This window comes from Oryx dammah, unplaced genomic scaffold, assembly GCF_014754425.2.
Source record: "Oryx dammah isolate SB20612 unplaced genomic scaffold, SCBI_Odam_1.1 HiC_scaffold_11, whole genome shotgun sequence".
Classification (NCBI taxonomy): Eukaryota; Metazoa; Chordata; class Mammalia; order Artiodactyla; family Bovidae; genus Oryx; species Oryx dammah.
The window spans coordinates 24,241,897-24,256,995 of NW_024070195.1; the positions used below are offsets into that span (position 1 = coordinate 24,241,897).

Sequence of the window (15,099 nt, forward strand, 5' to 3'; positions counted from 1 at the left end):
CGAGGCCTTTGAACCCCAAACCCCGCCTATTGTAGAGCAGTCACCATGGCGACAGTATAGAGGTGAAGGGGTGGGACCAGAGAAGGCTCAATCCTCATAGGATTGGCCCACCCCGTCCCTCCGCCTGATGCGCACGCGCACTTTACCTAGCTACCATTTTCTGTCGAGTTGTAGCCAATCAGTTGCTTCGGAGCCAAACGCTCCAAAGTCCAATAGGAATCCGGATGTTCTCTGAAAGAGGAAGTAAAAGAAAGACTGGGGCTTGTAGTGGGCGAGGTCTAAGCAGTCTTGAGCCAATTGCTTCTGGCCTTTGGTTATGACTGGCAGTTACTCAGACGAATAAAGCCCGCCCTAGCTGGGTGACAGGACGTATGGAGTTGTTACCAATCCCGTGGCATTGCAGACTAACTGTGACTGTGTCAGCCAATAGTCATTGTGCAAGGGCGGAGCCGCGTAATCATCTTTCCGCCCCCGCCTTTTGGACCAATCCTTCCTTCCAATTCTGTATGATTGGCAGGCACTCAGGCCAATAGCGATTAGAAAACTTTGAAGCCTGCCCAAAGACCGTGGGCCAGAGGAGGTTTCTCGTTTCTCGGGGCGTCTGTATGTGTGTTTCGGGGGACTAAGGGGTACGCGGGGGACGAAAGAGTACCGGCCATGGCAGCAGCGGAGGAGGAGGACGGGGGCCCCGAAGGGCCAAACCGCGAGCGGGGCGGGGCGGGCGCGACCTTCGAATGTAATATATGTTTGGAGACTGCTCGGGAGGCTGTGGTCAGTGTGTGTGGCCACCTGTACTGGTGAGAATCTGAGAGGGGCAAAAATAAGTGGGGCTCACATCTATACTGGGGAGGTTGGGGTGGGGGTGCCACAGTCATACGGGCAATCGGAGGGCACATTTTCATAGGTGAGGCCTGAGGGGGCTTCTTGCGTCTTTTGGGGTATGTGTGGGTGAGAGGGTCACGTCTGTATAGAGGAGACCCGTGGAAAGTCGTAGGAACTAGGCGCCAACTAGTGTGTTAAGAAATGAGGCGCAGGAGGTGGGTACCGCACATCTGTGCAGTTGAGACCCGAGCCACCTTACCTCTGGAAATTGAGGGGTCTTAGCTGTACATTGGAGAAGGAAATGGCAACCCACTCCGGTATTCTTGCCTGGAGAATCCCAGGGACAGAGGAGCCTAGTGGGCTGCCATCTATGGGGTCGCACAGAGTCGGACACGACTGAAGCGACACAGCAGCAGCAGCAGTAGCAGCAGCAGCTGCTGCTGTACAGTTGGGAACGGATTAGACTGCAAGGTTAGGGGAGATCTAGAGAACGTGGGATCATATTCAGGTGAGCTGTGTCAAGGGGTGGTATGAGAAACCTCCGGACAAGAGCACGGTGGAGTAGCAGCCCCCAAAGATTAAGGAATTGTGGAAGTAAGGTCTTTATTGAGCATAGGAGATAGGAAAAGAGTAATGGGAGAAGGTGGGTGCTGGTAAAGGGGGTTTGGTTGGGGAGTGATGGCGACAAGAATGAGACGAGGGCTGAAAGGAACCTGCAAAGGGGTGGTTGAAGAAAACTGGAAATTAAATTGAAAAGCAGAGAAGGAAGGGGTGAGGATTTGTATATGTATGGGGTGTGGGGGGTGCGGTGGGGGAGAGGAGAGAGGTGAGGGTTGAGCCTGTTGAGAATGGATGTAGCTTTGGAAGGTTAGAGAAGCAGGATGGCCAAATTGGCTGGCATGGTAGGAGTTGTGGAAAATATGAAAAGAAACAGCAGGTAATACCTGGTAACAGCGAGGTGGGACTCTGAGGTTGGGTAGGTATCCCTTTTGTGTTTGGTTTCAACTGGTTTGACCTTTCTTTTCCCCCTTGCAGTTGGCCCTGTCTTCATCAGGTGCGTACTCAGAGGAGATGAAGAGGGAAATGGGGAGGTCTGAGGAGCTGGAAGAACCCTTCTGTGTACTGGAAACCACATTTTTTTCCCCCAGTGGCTGGAGACACGACCAGAGCGGCAAGAGTGCCCAGTGTGCAAAGCTGGGATCAGCAGAGAAAACGTTGTCCCTCTCTATGGGCGAGGGAGCCAGAAGCCTCAGGATCCCAGGTGAGAGAGGGGAGGTGGTACTGAAGGAAAGTGGACACTTCTGTCTGGGGAGTGAGGTGTAGAAGAGGAGGGAATATTGATACTCCCTCTCCTCTTCCTCAGATTGAAAACTCCACCCCGCCCACAGGGCCAGCGACCCGCTCCAGAGAGCAGAGGGGTGAGTCTTGTCTGATTTGTGTTCCTTCCTTGCCAAAGACTCGCCCAGTTTCCCACTGACCTTCTCCGCCTCCCTAGGGATTCCAGCCATTTGGCGATACTGGGGGCTTTCACTTCTCATTTGGTGTCGGTGCTTTTCCCTTTGGCTTTTTCACCACCGTCTTCAATACCCATGAACCGTTCCGTCGGGGTACAGGTAAGAGTCTGCCCTCAACTGCTACCAGCAAATCCTCTGAACCCCCTGGCCTATGAGAGGATGCCTCTTTCACAGCTCTCTTCTCTCCCACAGGTGTGGATCTGGGACAGGGTCACCCGGCCTCCAGCTGGCAGGACTCCCTCTTCCTGTTTCTTGCCATCTTCTTCTTTTTCTGGCTGCTCAGTATTTGAGCCATGTCTCCTTCCTGCCCACTACCAGCCAGAGGAGAATCAGTATTGGGGGTCCCTGCTGACCCTTCCTTGCTCCTGGACTCTCCCCACCCAAGCCCTTCATTTCTGTTGGCTAAGGCCAACGCTGGCCACTTCCCACAAGGATGTGTGGAGGAGGAGTGACATCTGTGCATAGGATAGGAGAACCTGTGCTCTGAACTGCTCCCTCAGTAGCGTCATAACTCCCGGCTCTGGGAGAGGAGGATGGACTAAAGACAGTGTCTGTCTCTCCTCTCTCCCGATCCTTTGCTTTCCACCGTATTTCTTGATTTGATGTTGAAAGGTGGGCAAGGCTCCCTCTGACTCTTCTCCCATGTTCCCCTTGATTTAATTTAATTTTTCTCTCCCCAGTGTCTAATGTGGGTCCTGACTCTCAAGTGCTTCCCTCCCCTCACTACCTCCTTTATGATAAATTCAGTAAACATGGTGAGACGTATTCACTCTGCCTACCTTTGCCCGTCCTTCCTTCCTTCCAAGACAGGCGCATCTTCTCCCCAACTTGAGCAGATATTGGTGTGGTGTGGGGAAGTGTGGGGGAGAGGGCAGCACACAGCACACAGCAAATGGGGCAGGTGTTTACTCATCACTTTTTGTGGGAGGCTCTGGTTGTGGGAGAAACTTGGGGGGAGGTGGGCTAAAGGTTATACAGAGGAGAACTGGGCTGGGGCTGGAACAGACTGTGGGAAAAGAAAAGGGGCTGATGGATGGGGTCTGGCCGTGGGCTCCTCAAGGCCCTCCTGTGCTGCTCTCTGCTGCCTCAGGCTCCTCTGGCTGGTTCAGTTCCGCTCTCTCCTCCTCTTCTTCCTCCTGGTTTTCTGGGACCTTCCTGGGGAGGAGGGTTGGGGAGAATTCTGCACATGCTTTCCAGCATGCCATCATTTCTTACCCCACACCTCTGCTTCCTGCCTGGAAGTTCTCAGTCTGAGGTGTCTGGCTTCTTCCACTCACCTCTCCTGTCCTTTGCGTTGCCGCCTTCGATGCCACACGATGACCCCAATGAGCAGGGCAACTGTCCCCAGGCCTCCCAGGATCCCCAGGGTCAGGGCTAGGGTTTCCAGCCCCGGCCCTTCCACAGAGCCTGTATGGAGATGGGGATAACTGAGGGCCCGGCCCCACCACTCACAGTTCCTTTCTGGTTGACCAGCCCCTCAGTCCCGTTGAGGTCTGTCTGCTTCTCTTTGACTTTATCCAACCCCCTCACCTGCAGTCATCCCCTCCTCGCCTGTTTCTGGAAAACAAAGAAGGGAAGGCTTCAGTTTGGAAGAGAGGTATTTAGTGGGAACCCCAGTGAGCCCCTTAAAGGGACAGACTGTTCTCTTGGGTTGTGTCGGGCAGAGGAGGCCTGGGTGTGGCTGCACTGAGGGGGGCGGGGTGGCTCTTGGGGACAGTGCTAGTGTAGGGTGGGGAACTGGGGCCTGCACTGTCCCTCAGCCAGCCTCAGGGTTGGCCTGGGATTCAGAGGGAGGTCTCACCGATGACGCTGACGCTGACAGCACGGCTCTCCTGGGGCCCGTGGCTGGGATGGGTGGCCACACAGCTGTACGTTCCCTGGTCCTCAGGCCCTACCTCTGGGAGGAGCAGCACGGGGCCAGGGGGAAGGGGCAGGGGCCTGCCCTGGTTGGGGAAGGAGGGACAGGAGACTATTAAACCCCCTGTCCACACATCCCATACTTATGTCCTCGCCTCCACATCCTCAGATACCCTTGTACCTCCTCGCCTGCCTCTCCATGAACCCCTTGCCCTCCGAATTGCCAATTATGTATCTTGCTACCTGCCAGCCCCCTCTCGGGTCACTCACATCCTTGATCCAGTGGATTTGAGGTGGGGGCTGGGCAGGGGCTTCACAGGTCAAGGTCACGGTACCACCAGGAGCTACTGCTCCCCCTTCTGGCTCTACCACCAACTGGACTTCCTCCAGTGGCACAGCATCTGGGGGTGGGAAGGCGATGGGGATGGCGATTGAGAGTCCTACCTGTGTGTGGTCCCAGTGGCCACGGGCTGAACCCTCCCCTTCCTGAGGGTCATACATTCTGACATGTGCTCACCCCCGTTGGGGCCCTCCCCACCTCGGCGCTCACTCGAGATCCTGAGCTGCATGGGGGCCGTGTGCAGGGCTCTGCGCCGGGGAAGGCCAGGGGTGAAGCTACAGGAGAAGGTGGGGTGGAGAGCTCCTCCCCGAGCTGGGGTCACCATCAGCTCCGAATGGAGTGTGAAAAGCCCTGTCTCCGGGTGCCTCTTGGTCTCTTCCTTCACGGACACTCCTGTGGTGGGGGAAAGCAAGGTGAGACATTCCAGGGTGGGTGTGGGAGAGGGCTCAGAAAGAAGGCAGCTGGGAGGGGAGACCCTGGGACTCACCTTTGCCATCAGGAATCAGAGTTTTCCCATCCAAGAGCCAGCTAAGAGTCCCTGCAGGGTAGCCCCCCTCGGATACACATGTCCCCACCTGGGGAAAAATCAACTTCATCATCTCTGGAAACGAGAATCCAGTGGCTCAGATGGTAAAGGGTCTGCCTGCAATGTGGGAGACCCGGGTTTGATTCCTAGGTCATGAAGATCCCCTAGAAAAGGAACTGGCCAGCCACTGCAGTATTCTTGCCCTGAGTATCCCATGGATAGAGGAGCCTGCTGGGCTACAGTCCATGGGGTCGCAAAGAGTCAGACACAACTGAGTGATACACACACACACACATACACAGAGCTACACTCCCCTCCCATCCTCAGGACCCCTTTCCACGTCTCCTCTTTTCATCCTCTACCTTATTGGGGACACCAGCCATGAGTTCAGAAGCAGGATCAACAATTTCTGGCTTCCCAGGAATCTCTGAAGGAGGGAAAATTCCTATCAGAGACCACAGCTTTGAAGATTCTCACACCCTGGGTGTGGGAATGGGGGCAGCTGAAGTCAAGTTCTCCCAGGCCAGGGCCAAAGAGTCAAGGGCTGGGGTCGAAGGCTTTTCCTTAGATGAGAGGTGGGTGGTGAAGAGGTCCTGAGAACCCTTACGATAGACTCGGACTCGGTAGTTAGACTTGGTCTCCTTTCCGCTCCGGCTCGTTGCCCGGCACCGGAAAGTCCCCTCATCCTGGATCCCAACAGCCGGCAGGAGGAGGGAGCCGTTGGGGAGGACCCGAGCCACGCTATCCCAGGGGTCTCCCTGGGGAGACAGGACCTTCCAAGCTTCTGTCCGGCCTGTGTTCTGGGGGTAGAGGAGAGGGGCCTCAACAGTGCAGACCCTTGGGGAAAGGACTGATGAAGAAGGGAGGTGGGCGAGAGGGGACGCGAGTCTCACTGGTGTCCCCAGAAGTGGAGACAGGAGCCCCACTTACCAGTTTCCATTCCAGCTGCTGGGGTGGTTTCTTGGGGGCTCCCTTACAGTTCAGCACCAGTGGCTTTCCGATCCGGGCTGTGATGTTTTGGTCCCCTGTGACTGCCCCTGGGAGACAGCACCACGATGGAGAGCAGGGAGATGGGGGCTAGCAAGACTAGAACAGGGAGGATGAGGGAGACTGGAAAGCGGTACCCAGGTTCTTGGAAAGCTGGGGGGGAGATTTGGGGACGGGGCGGGGTGCCTTCTGCCAGGAGGGTTGGTGGTGGGGGAATGGCTCACCCCACAGACTGAGGACTAGCATCCAGGCTCCGACCGCTGCCCCTGCTGCCATCCTGCTTCCTTCCCAGGCTCCTGGCTCTGTCTGCCCCTTGCTGCTGTGGCCACCACCCCAGGTGGGGCTTGTACTCTCTCCCCTGCCCCCATCTCCCCCGTTCTGTCCCGTCACAGGGAATGCTAGGAATTCAAATTCAAGAGTCCTTCAGGTACTGGGAGAAACAATTGTCACCCCACCCCAGGGCACTACCAGCCTCTGGGCACAGCCACATCCATGGGGGTGGGGAGTGCATCTCCTAGGGTCTCTCACCCCTCAGGACCCCCAACCTATTCCACCAGTCCACCGAAGGCTACTGGATGACTAAGCAAGGTTGCCAGGCAACAGGGTTCAGGCCTGGCTGTTTCCCAGGAGGCAGGGGTGAAACCTGGGGCCTGGGTGGTGAAGGAAAGACGGGAAGACCTGGGTGGGGTGGGCAGCGGGGAGCAGCTACTTAGGGTTTCCTGAGAAAGAAAAAAAATTTTTTTCTGGGGTTTCTCATATTTTTGAAAAGAATTCTCAACTAAACCCAGGAAAAAAAGAAATTTCTTTATTTAAAACTGTGGTTGTTGTTTTTTTCTGTGAAACTACAAGTTTACAAGTGAGGAGAGAACTGCCCCCAGCCCATGCCTCCCGCCCCCACCCATCACACTCCCAACCTGCCCCCCAAATCCTGCCTGGATCTTTGACGGGAGGGGTTCCCCACTGTGACAGTCTTAAAAACGCCTGAGGATGTTCGAGGGGTTCAGATGGTAGGGTTCAGGGCCGAGGGTTGGGGATGGTGATTTTACCTTCCCTCATAACCTGGCTCTTTGCAGCCTCCTTCCTCTCTCCCCCCACCCTCTTGATTTTGGACTGAGAAAAAAGATACCTCATATCTGGGGAAACTGAGGGCAATACACACACAAACACCCCAACCCATATTTAACATATTTGGCAATAACCCCCTCCCCATTCTTCCTCCTCCAATCTGTAAATAATAGTTTTTTTAAAAAAAGGATTTTAGATGTGCCATTTGCTCAAAATTACTGAGTCCGGCCCTGCCCAAGGGATGTAGGAAGAGAGGGGATAGGCCGACAGAGCAAGACCGACTGCCTCCATGCTAAATGCAGCAGAAAGCTGCCCACATGAACAAAGGACACCTAAGTGACTTTATAAGCAAAGGAGAACACCTAAGTGATTGTGTGTGTGTGTGGGGGAGCAGGCTTGATGCCCTGCTAAATGTTACTTCCTGATGGACAGGACTGGAGCCAGGCAGGCCTATTTGTTCCCCTTTCTCTTATCATGACCCCTTTGGCTATTACCCCTAATATGGGAAAGCAAGAAACTTAAAAAAAAAAACAACATTATTTATAAAAACATCTACTTCCCCAAACTAAATTAAAAATTAAGAACCACCACCACCACCAACAAAAACCCCCAAAATCAGAATTAAAAAAACTACAGATGGAACCCCAGGATAATTTTTCTTTCCTTAAAAAAAAAAACAAAAAAAAATTCAACCCCAAAGCCCAGTCAACAATTCCCTAAAGTAGCAGAAACTCCCTCCGAGGTAGATATCTGAGTCAGACACTCTTGTCCACCGAGCGATTCTATTGGTTTAAGATGAGCTGCGTATGAGGTAATAAAAGCCGTCTGGAGGGGCAGGAGGTGGGGGGGCACAGGGGGCGTGGCCCATGTCCTCTGTCCAGAAGTCATGTCCCCATTTTTGGCATCTCTGGTTGGGCAGGGCTGGCGTCTCCACAGATCCCAGAGCAGATAAGCAGAGTGGGGGAGCCCACAGAGAGACAGAGAGAGAGACAGAATAGTTGCCGGTGTGTTTATGAGAGAGAAAGGAGAGGAAAGATCTGAGAAATAGGGTGTGTGTGTTTCTGTGAGAGAGAAAGGGGGAGGAAAAAAAGAAAGAAAAAAGGGGTAGACAGACCCCACTCTCCCGAGGGGACCCCATCTTCCCTGCCATGTCGTCGGCACCCCCAGCACTGACAGAATCTGGCCGGGGAGGGGACGGCCCCGTCTGGCCTTCTCTTGTCTTGTGCTTCTCCCGTGTCTGGGTCTTCTCCTCCGGATGCCTGCGTCCTCTTCAAGAGTTGCCTTGTGAGCCCCCACCCCTGTGGCCCCAAGGGGCAAGATCAGTTGGAAGTGTCCGAATGAACGCTCCCTGGTCCCTCTGTCGGGGATGTCACTGAGGACGGGGTCACAGCCTCCTGCCAGCCGCCATTTGCCTGGGAAAAAAAAGAGACAGACAGCTGGGGTGGGGCTTTGAGAAACCCAGCACAGGGGCCAGCGCTGCCAGGGAAAAGGTACCCCACCCCCATCCTGGTGAGAGGTGAGGAGAGGGGCTTCAGGGGCTTACTCACCCTCATTTCCCGAGGGCTGTACATCTGGCCTCCTCCGAGGTTATCCCCGTAGCCCCCTGGCCCCATTGAGTGTCGGAGTGATTCCACCTGCAGGCAACAGGGGAGGACAGGACTCAGTGAGAGACCTCGAAGAAAAGACTTTCATATCCCAAAGTAGGGAAACCGAGTTTGAAAAAGCCCTACTCAAGGTGCGATGGACCACCTGACCTGGGAGGCAGAGTAGGAATCTCCGTTGAGCCCGGGCATCCCCAGAAACATATCACCGGATCCTGAGAGATTGAAAGAGCCGCCAGAGCCTTGGGGGAGCAGAAGGGAAAGTAGGGAAGAGTGTAACAGAGCCTGTGATCGCAGATGGGAGACTCCCCACAGCTTTCAGTTTTCAGAAGGTGCCCTGGACTAGCTTGGTGGAGGCGCACCACCATACCCAAATTATCCACAAGACAACATGGCAACACTCAGAAGGAGCGAGCTGTTTCTGAGCCTCCTCTGGCCACTTGCTGGAAGAATGGCAGAAATAACTTCACTGCAGTGGCCTTGGCCCCCTGATATCCCCACCCATCTGACCAGCTTGGTCCCTCTCACCCCAGAAGGCCCCCTCTTTCTGCTCTGATCCTGCCTAGGTAAGAAGTGGGAACAAAAGCAGGGAGCGTGCAGTAGAGCCAGCCAGGGTGGCAGTGGGATCCACCTGCGGAGGAAGGGGGTGTCGGGGAGCTGGTGCGGCTGTGGCCTCCCTGGGTGACCGACACGGCGGTCTTCACGGCATAGATGTTTGCCTCCTCTTGGAACTTTCCTATGTTTTTCTTATAGCGAATCCGCTTGTTGCCAAACCAGTTGGAGACCTGCGGGGTGGTGGGCAGAAAGCAGGGTCAGGTGGGAACCTGTTCCTCTGTGAACACCTTAGTGACAGCTGTGTGCCCTCCAAACGCCTCCCCGAGCCTCCCCGGTACCTGAGAGACAGTGATTCCGCACTTCTTGGCGAGCTCCTCCTTAGCCTCCTCACTAGGGTATGGGTTACTCAGGTGGGAGTAGAAATACTCGTTCAGAACCTCCGTGGCCTGTTTGCTGAAGTTACGGCGTTTCCGTCTATAGAGGAGAGAGGGGGTGATGAGGAGGGTGCTGGTGTCCTGGCCGCACCATCCTGTTGATTCGCTTCAGAGGGCGCCACTGTCACGGAGCAGACTGTTGTGCGGTGCAACACGGTGGCCCCGGAGCTTGGAGAAGAATGGGAAGGAGCTGGGTGCTGGGGGCCGTTTGGGGGCCCTGGGCCCCACCTGGCGTCCAGGAAGCGGGAACGCAGGATCATGACGGCCTCGCAGGTGCTCTGCTTGAGCTGCATCTGGATGGCGCTGAACTTCCGGTGGATGATGCTCACCATGCGCTCCATCTCCTTGGGTGCCACGGGCCGCGTGCGGCTCTGCTCCCTCAGCAGGTTCATGACGTGGGTTGTGAACTCGTTACACGCCTGCAGTGGGGGCCCCGAGGCTTGGTGAGCAGAGCCCTCTGGCCCTGGGCATCCCCCTTAAGGGCCTCTCCCTCCACCCACTCTGGCTTCTTCTCCTCACCTGCTCATATTTCTCCAGCTCCGAGTGGTAAATGTGGCGGATCTGGGCAAGTTTGCTGCGATAGTCCGAGTGTTCAATGGAGTTGTCAGGGGACACTCCGCCCCCGGAGGCTGCAGCTGCCGCCGCTGCAGCCGCTGAGCCACCCCCTTTCTCAGGCCCAGCCACACCCTCTGCCAGAAGCATGTTGTCCAAGCGCATCAGCTGTGGATCCACAGGCTCCTCCTCTTGGGAGCTTCGAATGCTGAGGCCTAGCGTGCAGGCGAGTGGACTTAGGGACCCAGGGACCCCACACCCCAGCTCTCAGCCCTCCTGGAGACCCAAGGCTCCAGGCGTGGGTTCCCACCCAAGCCCCCCTTAGCAATCTTCCTGACCCACACTTTCCTCAGGGCCCCAAGTTGTCAAACTCTTAGCCTAAGTTCCACAGGGAACAGGGTTCTGTCCCCAGAGTGGAGGAATCGGAGGAGGGAACTCACGTACCAGTTTTCTCCTTGATTTCACACAGGACGCTAAAGAGAGCAGGCTTCATGCGGTGGCAGTTTAGGGCGTGTTTCCTTGGGGAACGGGAGAGAAAAGTTGAGAGGCTATGGAATTGCCAAGGGGGAAAAACAACCACAGGACGACACACCCACGAGGGTAAGAGAGGGGAGCTTGGGAATAGGGAGGTGGTGGGTAAATCTGTGGCGAGACAAAGCGAGGGTGGGGGCCGAATGAAGTCTGGGGGGTTCTTAGGAAGAGTTCAGCTTCCATGTGGAGACAAGGGGAAGCTGCCTGGCTCTGGCTGGAAGGAGGGAAGGTGCCGCCAGCTAAAGGCACCATGGCCAGGTGGGGACTGTGGGAGATGGTCTAGAAAGGTACAGAAGAGGATGTGGGAATGACTGCAGAAATAAGAGTGACTAGGTAGATTTCAGAGGAAGACAGGAGGAGGCCGAGGAGAAGGAGGAGGAGATCAGAGTTTGAGGTGCCCGAGGGGGTTAGGGGTGCTGAGCTGAAGTGGGGAGTTCAGTATAGAGATGTGTGAAGGGTCCTGGGACTGAGCAGGGCTCCTAGTGTCAACTGAGCAGGGGCGGAGGGTGCCTGAGGACCTTGGAGGCTGGGCCCTGGGTGGAGAGAAATGGTCGGAGCCCTGGGGAGGGGTCTGGAGAGCCCTAGGAAGAGGGTGGGCTGGAGAGTTAGGGGAGCAGACAGCACAGCAGGTTTTTAGTGTGGGAGTCAGAAGGGGTCTCTGGAGATGAAAGGATGTTCCAGGGGAGTGTGGGGTGGTTAGGGAGAGGTGGGGGGTGAGACCACCTAGGGTTCCCCTTTTCAAAGGTTTCAGGGACTGGGGGTGAAGGGAGGTTTGAGAGGGATCACTTATCTCGGGGCTCCCGGGAGTAAGGAGAGGACAGCTGTAGTATCCTGGGGAGGGTCCTGAGTTGGGGGCTCCCAGAAGGTTCAGAGACTGTGAGCGGGGCTTCTGCTGGGTCCGTGTGGGGTCCCGGGTTGGGGGCACTCACTTGGCCTGGGCCTCGTCCAGGCTCTGGTCGGTGATGGTCATTATCTGCTGCAGAATGTCCCCGATGTCTTGCTTCCCTCGGCCTCCCGGGACCCCCCCGCTACCCCCACCAGGGTCTCCGCCACCGGGAGGTTCGCCAGGGCCCCCAGGCTCCCCACCCACCAATCCAAGGCCCCCCCGGCCCCCGCCTGGAGGGGGCGGCCCCAGCAGCCGCTCGTCCATAGTTGGGGGGGGGGCCCTGAGGCCCCCTCCCTGCTCCGCCCCTCCCCCCCCGCCTGGTTACTTCCCCCCCAAACTCGCTGGGGCCGCTGCTCCCTCCGCCCCAACCCCCGCCCGTCTCCCCGGCTCCCGGCTCTCCCGGGGGTTCACCCCGGCCCTGAAGGGAGACCTGGGGTACCGTCTGGGCCCCCCACAGGAGACCCCGGCCCCCGGCGGCGGAGAAAATGGAGCCGGAGAGAGAGAGGAGGCCCAAGCGGGGGTGTGTGAGAGAGAGAGAGGGAGGAGGGAGGAGGGAGGAGGGGGGAGCGAGGGAGGGAGGCTGGGGGAGGGGAGCCGGGGAGGAAGAGGAGGGGAGAAGGGAGGAGGAACAGGGAGGAGCTGGGGGCGGAGAGAGACGCACAGAAACATAGGAACTGAGACCGAGTGGAGGAGGGGACGAGGGCGGAGACTAGCCCGTGGGGAAAAAGAGGGAAGGGCCCAGGAGCTGGACTTCTGTGGCCTTGAAGCGGGGGCGTGTTGGAGGCTGGGGGTCCTTCCACCCGGGTTCTGAATCCGGGATCAAGCTGATGAGGACCCTGGCCGCTGGAATGCCTGGGTTCACAGACAGCTTAGTTCATATTTCTTATCCTAATGACTCCCCTCCCTGTTCTACTTAATTAAAACCAGGAGAGGGGGGCTGGGGGGGATAATTAGGGAGGTCTCCAGCCGCTGCTTAATGAGCCAGTAATTAACCAGCCAGGGAGGGGAGCTGGCCTCTGGCCAGACTCGGGAGAGCGGGCAGCCTCCGGCCTCACCTTCCTACCCTCCACCCGGCCACCCCAGACACCAGTCTTCAGTCCAGAGGGGGATCACATTTATTCATATAACCAAACATCAGACAGTTCAGAACAGCAGTAGGGAGGGAGGGTGGGCAGGGCTAAATGTCCTTTCACAGCCTGTAGGCCCCTCAGTCCTGGGGCTAGGGGGTGCGGGTTATGGAGATGTGAGAATGGTCTTTATGCCTTTGCCGTGCCCTCTCTGCCTTTCTTCTTATTGGGAAGGAGGGTGGAATTCCCAGGTCAAAACCTTGGGAGATTTGCCGTTCTTTTGGGAGATGGAGGACAGAGCCCTGAGATCCCACCTGGTAGCTTGACTACGGGGGTTGTCCCCACAGCTCAGGACGGAGACTCTCAGGCACTCCCTGAGATCAGAAGAGAGGGTGAGGTGTCCCACTGAGGCTGGGATCCTCTCATAGCTTCATAACATACTTGATTATGGCGGGAGTTATTATCCATCCTACCTTGGCTATTCCTAGGCTTTGAGACTTTCGCCCACTCCACTTCCCAGGAAAGGTGGATGAGGGTGATGAATATTGAGATTTCTGCTGGGTCTTCCAGTCTCTGGTGCTCCTCCCCAGCAGGGGTGAGGGCATGAGTGGGGCTGCCCAGCTTTTGAGCCCCAGGAATGCAGAGGGGCTGGTGGGGGCTCAAGTCTCAGCAGGTGTGTGTGGGGGGCCGGGACCTTTGCTCCTCCATTCGACCCCCACCCTGAACTCTCAGCAGCAACTCCAAGAGCTCCTGCCCCCCTGGGGGTAGAGGAGGCTCTGACCGCTGGGCTTCCATCCGCTGGCACTGGAGGAGTAGAGGAAGGGGAGGTTGATGGTGAGGTTTTAAGAGGAGCAGGCCTTGAGAGGAGCCAGGGCTGGTGTGAGGGGCATAAAGGACACCAATGATGTGGGGATAGGGAGAGTAGGACCTGGCAAGGGGGCAGATGCCTGCGGAGAAGGAAGGGTAGGACCCAAGAGAGAAAAGGGGCCAGAACCAAGAAGCCTGGGTCTTGCCTTCTGGGGGGAGGGGCGGGGGTTGTCTCACCTGGTGACTGATGATGGTGCTGTAGAGCTGTTCTCTGTCCTCAAGAGGCCGGGGCAGGGCTCGACCTAGGCTTGGGGGGTTCTTGGGGGGATGGAAGGTGGCTCTCTGCTCCTCTAGGCGGCGGGACTGGGCCTCTGCCACCAGGTCCAGAAGGAGCTCGGTCTGCAGGGAGAGCAGGGAGGCCGAGCGGGGCCCCAGGGCTGGGGAGAGGAGGCGGGGGCTCAGATCCAGAGAGGCTGGCAAAAGGAGTGGTGGGTGTGTGTGTGTGGGGGGGTGTCAGGGCTACCAGGGTGTGACGAGGAGTTGGAAGGGGTGGGGAGAGAGCCCTTGATGGAGTGGGCCTTGGTAATAGGATCAGGAAAGAAGTGTGTACCAGGTCAGGGAGCTCCCCAGAGCGGGGCTGGGGGTACCTGTAGGGCGAGTCCCTGGAGGAGGAGGGGACGGAGGGGCAGACCTCCAAGGCCGAGTGCTGGAGCTCGCGGGGGGCCAGCCATGCTCATCCTGATGGGGGCCCTGATGCTGAGAGACATCCATTCCGGTCAAGTGGGGGTGGGGTGGGCAGAGGACTAGGCCAGCAGCCCACTTCCTCTCTGTGTCTCTGTTCCTGCCTCAGTGTGCCCAAACCCGTCCAAGTCCCCGGCGTCTACCGTCACTCAGTCTCTGCCCCAGGTCCTCTCACCTCTGTCTCTCCCAGTGTCAGCCTCCCCAGCCCAGTGCCGAGCTCACCTGCTCACCATCCTCTTCTTCCTGGGGTCTCTCAGCCTCCATACCCTGGAGGGGAGAAACCGATGGGGGAGGGGGTAGCTGGGATTTGGGAGGAGGGCCGGAACCCTGAGTTCCTGAGGGGAGCAGGGGCCGACAGGGGTGGGGGTGAGCCGGGGGCTGGATGCCTGGGTACTGAGCAGGAAGCTGGGTTCCTGGTCAGCCCCCCCACGGGCCCCGCCCATCCCTGTCAACTTCCTCCAGTTCTCTTTTCCCACCCAAACTGCTTGCTTGACTTCTCTTGCCCCAGGGGAGCAGAGAGACTGGGAAAAGCTCCTCCAGCTGCAGCAGTGGTGGGGGTTCAGAATGGGAAAGGATTTTTGGCTTTCTCATCTTTAGAGCCTCAGTAGCCCCCTAAACCCCAGCCGTGTTCCCTCCACCCCCCTGCTCCCCTTCAGCTCTGTCAACACAGGAACTAGCTACAAAGGAAGTGGTTTCACTCTTCAGAATCCCCCCTACCCCCCCACCCCCAACCCCCAACCCCAGGTGCCTTCTCTAAGGACCCACCCCCTGCTTCCCAGCTTCCCTGACTTACTGGGATGGGGAGGGGCATGTT

At 57.3% G+C, this 15,099-nt stretch overlaps 4 protein-coding genes across 11 annotated transcripts; 1 reads left to right on the top strand and 3 right to left on the bottom strand.

Annotated features, from left to right (window-relative positions):
• Positions 1-534: 534 nt before the first annotated feature.
• On the top strand, positions 535-3,110 carry RNF5 (ring finger protein 5). Of its 2 annotated transcripts, XM_040250380.1 has the most exons (6): positions 535-797; positions 1,858-1,876; positions 1,971-2,083; positions 2,186-2,240; positions 2,318-2,435; positions 2,529-3,110. In XM_040250380.1, the coding sequence occupies exons 1-6, from the start codon at positions 658-660 to the stop codon at positions 2,624-2,626; spliced, it is 543 nt and encodes a 180-aa protein (XP_040106314.1). In that variant the 5' UTR covers positions 535-657; the 3' UTR covers positions 2,627-3,110. The 2 variants fall into 2 exon arrangements, with proteins under 2 accessions (XP_040106314.1, XP_040106316.1); XM_040250382.1 differs by lacking the exon at positions 1,858-1,876 and having other exon boundaries at positions 583-797.
• Positions 3,111-3,226: 116 nt separating this feature from the next.
• AGER (advanced glycosylation end-product specific receptor) lies at positions 3,227-6,728 on the bottom strand. Of its 3 annotated transcripts, none has more exons than XM_040250376.1 (11): positions 6,271-6,728; positions 5,990-6,096; positions 5,667-5,859; positions 5,422-5,486; positions 5,021-5,108; positions 4,744-4,926; positions 4,464-4,594; positions 4,138-4,279; positions 3,867-3,893; positions 3,614-3,743; positions 3,227-3,491 (listed from the first exon to the last, which is right to left on the bottom strand). In XM_040250376.1, exons 1-11 carry the CDS (start codon positions 6,320-6,322, stop codon positions 3,392-3,394), a joined length of 1,218 nt encoding a protein of 405 aa, XP_040106310.1. In that variant the 5' UTR covers positions 6,323-6,728; the 3' UTR covers positions 3,227-3,391. The 3 variants fall into 3 exon arrangements, with proteins under 3 accessions (XP_040106310.1, XP_040106309.1, XP_040106308.1); XM_040250375.1 differs by having other exon boundaries at positions 4,732-4,926; XM_040250374.1 differs by having other exon boundaries at positions 4,711-4,926.
• A 107-nt stretch (positions 6,729-6,835) lies between these two features.
• On the bottom strand, positions 6,836-12,275 carry PBX2 (PBX homeobox 2). Its single transcript, XM_040250373.1, has 9 exons — positions 11,714-12,275; positions 10,698-10,771; positions 10,221-10,468; positions 9,930-10,120; positions 9,606-9,741; positions 9,344-9,497; positions 8,866-8,954; positions 8,659-8,745; positions 6,836-8,523 (listed from the first exon to the last, which is right to left on the bottom strand). Exons 1-9 carry the CDS (start codon positions 11,932-11,934, stop codon positions 8,431-8,433), a joined length of 1,293 nt encoding a protein of 430 aa, XP_040106307.1. The 5' UTR covers positions 11,935-12,275; the 3' UTR covers positions 6,836-8,430.
• A 492-nt stretch (positions 12,276-12,767) lies between these two features.
• Positions 12,768-14,942, bottom strand: GPSM3 (G protein signaling modulator 3). Of its 5 annotated transcripts, XR_005722815.1 has the most exons (5): positions 14,508-14,942; positions 14,192-14,300; positions 13,782-13,943; positions 13,211-13,541; positions 12,768-13,111 (listed from the first exon to the last, which is right to left on the bottom strand). XR_005722815.1 is itself a non-coding variant. In XM_040250377.1 (4 exons), exons 1-4 carry the CDS (start codon positions 14,726-14,728, stop codon positions 13,404-13,406), a joined length of 630 nt encoding a protein of 209 aa, XP_040106311.1. In that variant the 5' UTR covers positions 14,729-14,942; the 3' UTR covers positions 12,768-13,403. The 5 variants fall into 5 exon arrangements, 3 of the variants coding, with proteins under 3 accessions (XP_040106311.1, XP_040106313.1, XP_040106312.1); XM_040250377.1 differs by having other exon boundaries at positions 12,768-13,541; XM_040250379.1 differs by having other exon boundaries at positions 12,768-13,541; positions 13,782-13,981; positions 14,192-14,294; positions 14,508-14,941.
• Between the last annotated feature and the right edge of the window lie 157 nt (positions 14,943-15,099).

Bases quoted from the DNA above. Each gene is read 5' to 3' on its own strand.
- RNF5 (XM_040250380.1), top strand. From the start codon at position 658: ATGGCAGCAGCGGAGGAGGAGGACGGGGGCCCCGAAGGGCCAAACCGC. The intron at 2,084-2,185 runs GTGAGAGAGGGG...CCTCTTCCTCAG, and splicing joins CAGAAGCCTCAGGATCCCAG to ATTGAAAACTCCACCCCGCC. The intron at 2,241-2,317 runs GTGAGTCTTGTC...CCGCCTCCCTAG, and splicing joins CCGCTCCAGAGAGCAGAGGG to GGATTCCAGCCATTTGGCGA.
- AGER (XM_040250374.1), bottom strand. From the start codon at position 6,322: ATGGCAGCAGGGGCAGCGGTCGGAGCCTGGATGCTAGTCCTCAGTCTG. The intron at 4,927-5,020 runs GTGAGTCCCAGG...CCCCCACCACAG, and splicing joins TCTGATTCCTGATGGCAAAG to GAGTGTCCGTGAAGGAAGAG. The intron at 3,492-3,613 runs GTGAGTGGAAGA...CCTCCTCCCCAG, and splicing joins CAACGCAAAGGACAGGAGAG to GAAGGTCCCAGAAAACCAGG.
- PBX2 (XM_040250373.1), bottom strand. From the start codon at position 11,934: ATGGACGAGCGGCTGCTGGGGCCGCCCCCTCCAGGCGGGGGCCGGGGG. The intron at 10,772-11,713 runs GTGAGTGCCCCC...CCGTTCCCCAAG, and splicing joins CTGGACGAGGCCCAGGCCAA to GAAACACGCCCTAAACTGCC. The intron at 8,524-8,658 runs GTGAGTAAGCCC...TTTTTTTCCCAG, and splicing joins ACAGCCCTCGGGAAATGAGG to GCAAATGGCGGCTGGCAGGA.
- GPSM3 (XM_040250377.1), bottom strand. From the start codon at position 14,728: ATGGGCGGGGCCCGTGGGGGGGCTGACCAGGAACCCAGCTTCCTGCTC. The intron at 14,301-14,507 runs GTGAGCTCGGCA...GATGTCTCTCAG, and splicing joins AAGAAGAGGATGGTGAGCAG to CATCAGGGCCCCCATCAGGA. The intron at 13,944-14,191 runs GTACCCCCAGCC...CTCTCCCTGCAG, and splicing joins TCCAGGGACTCGCCCTACAG to ACCGAGCTCCTTCTGGACCT.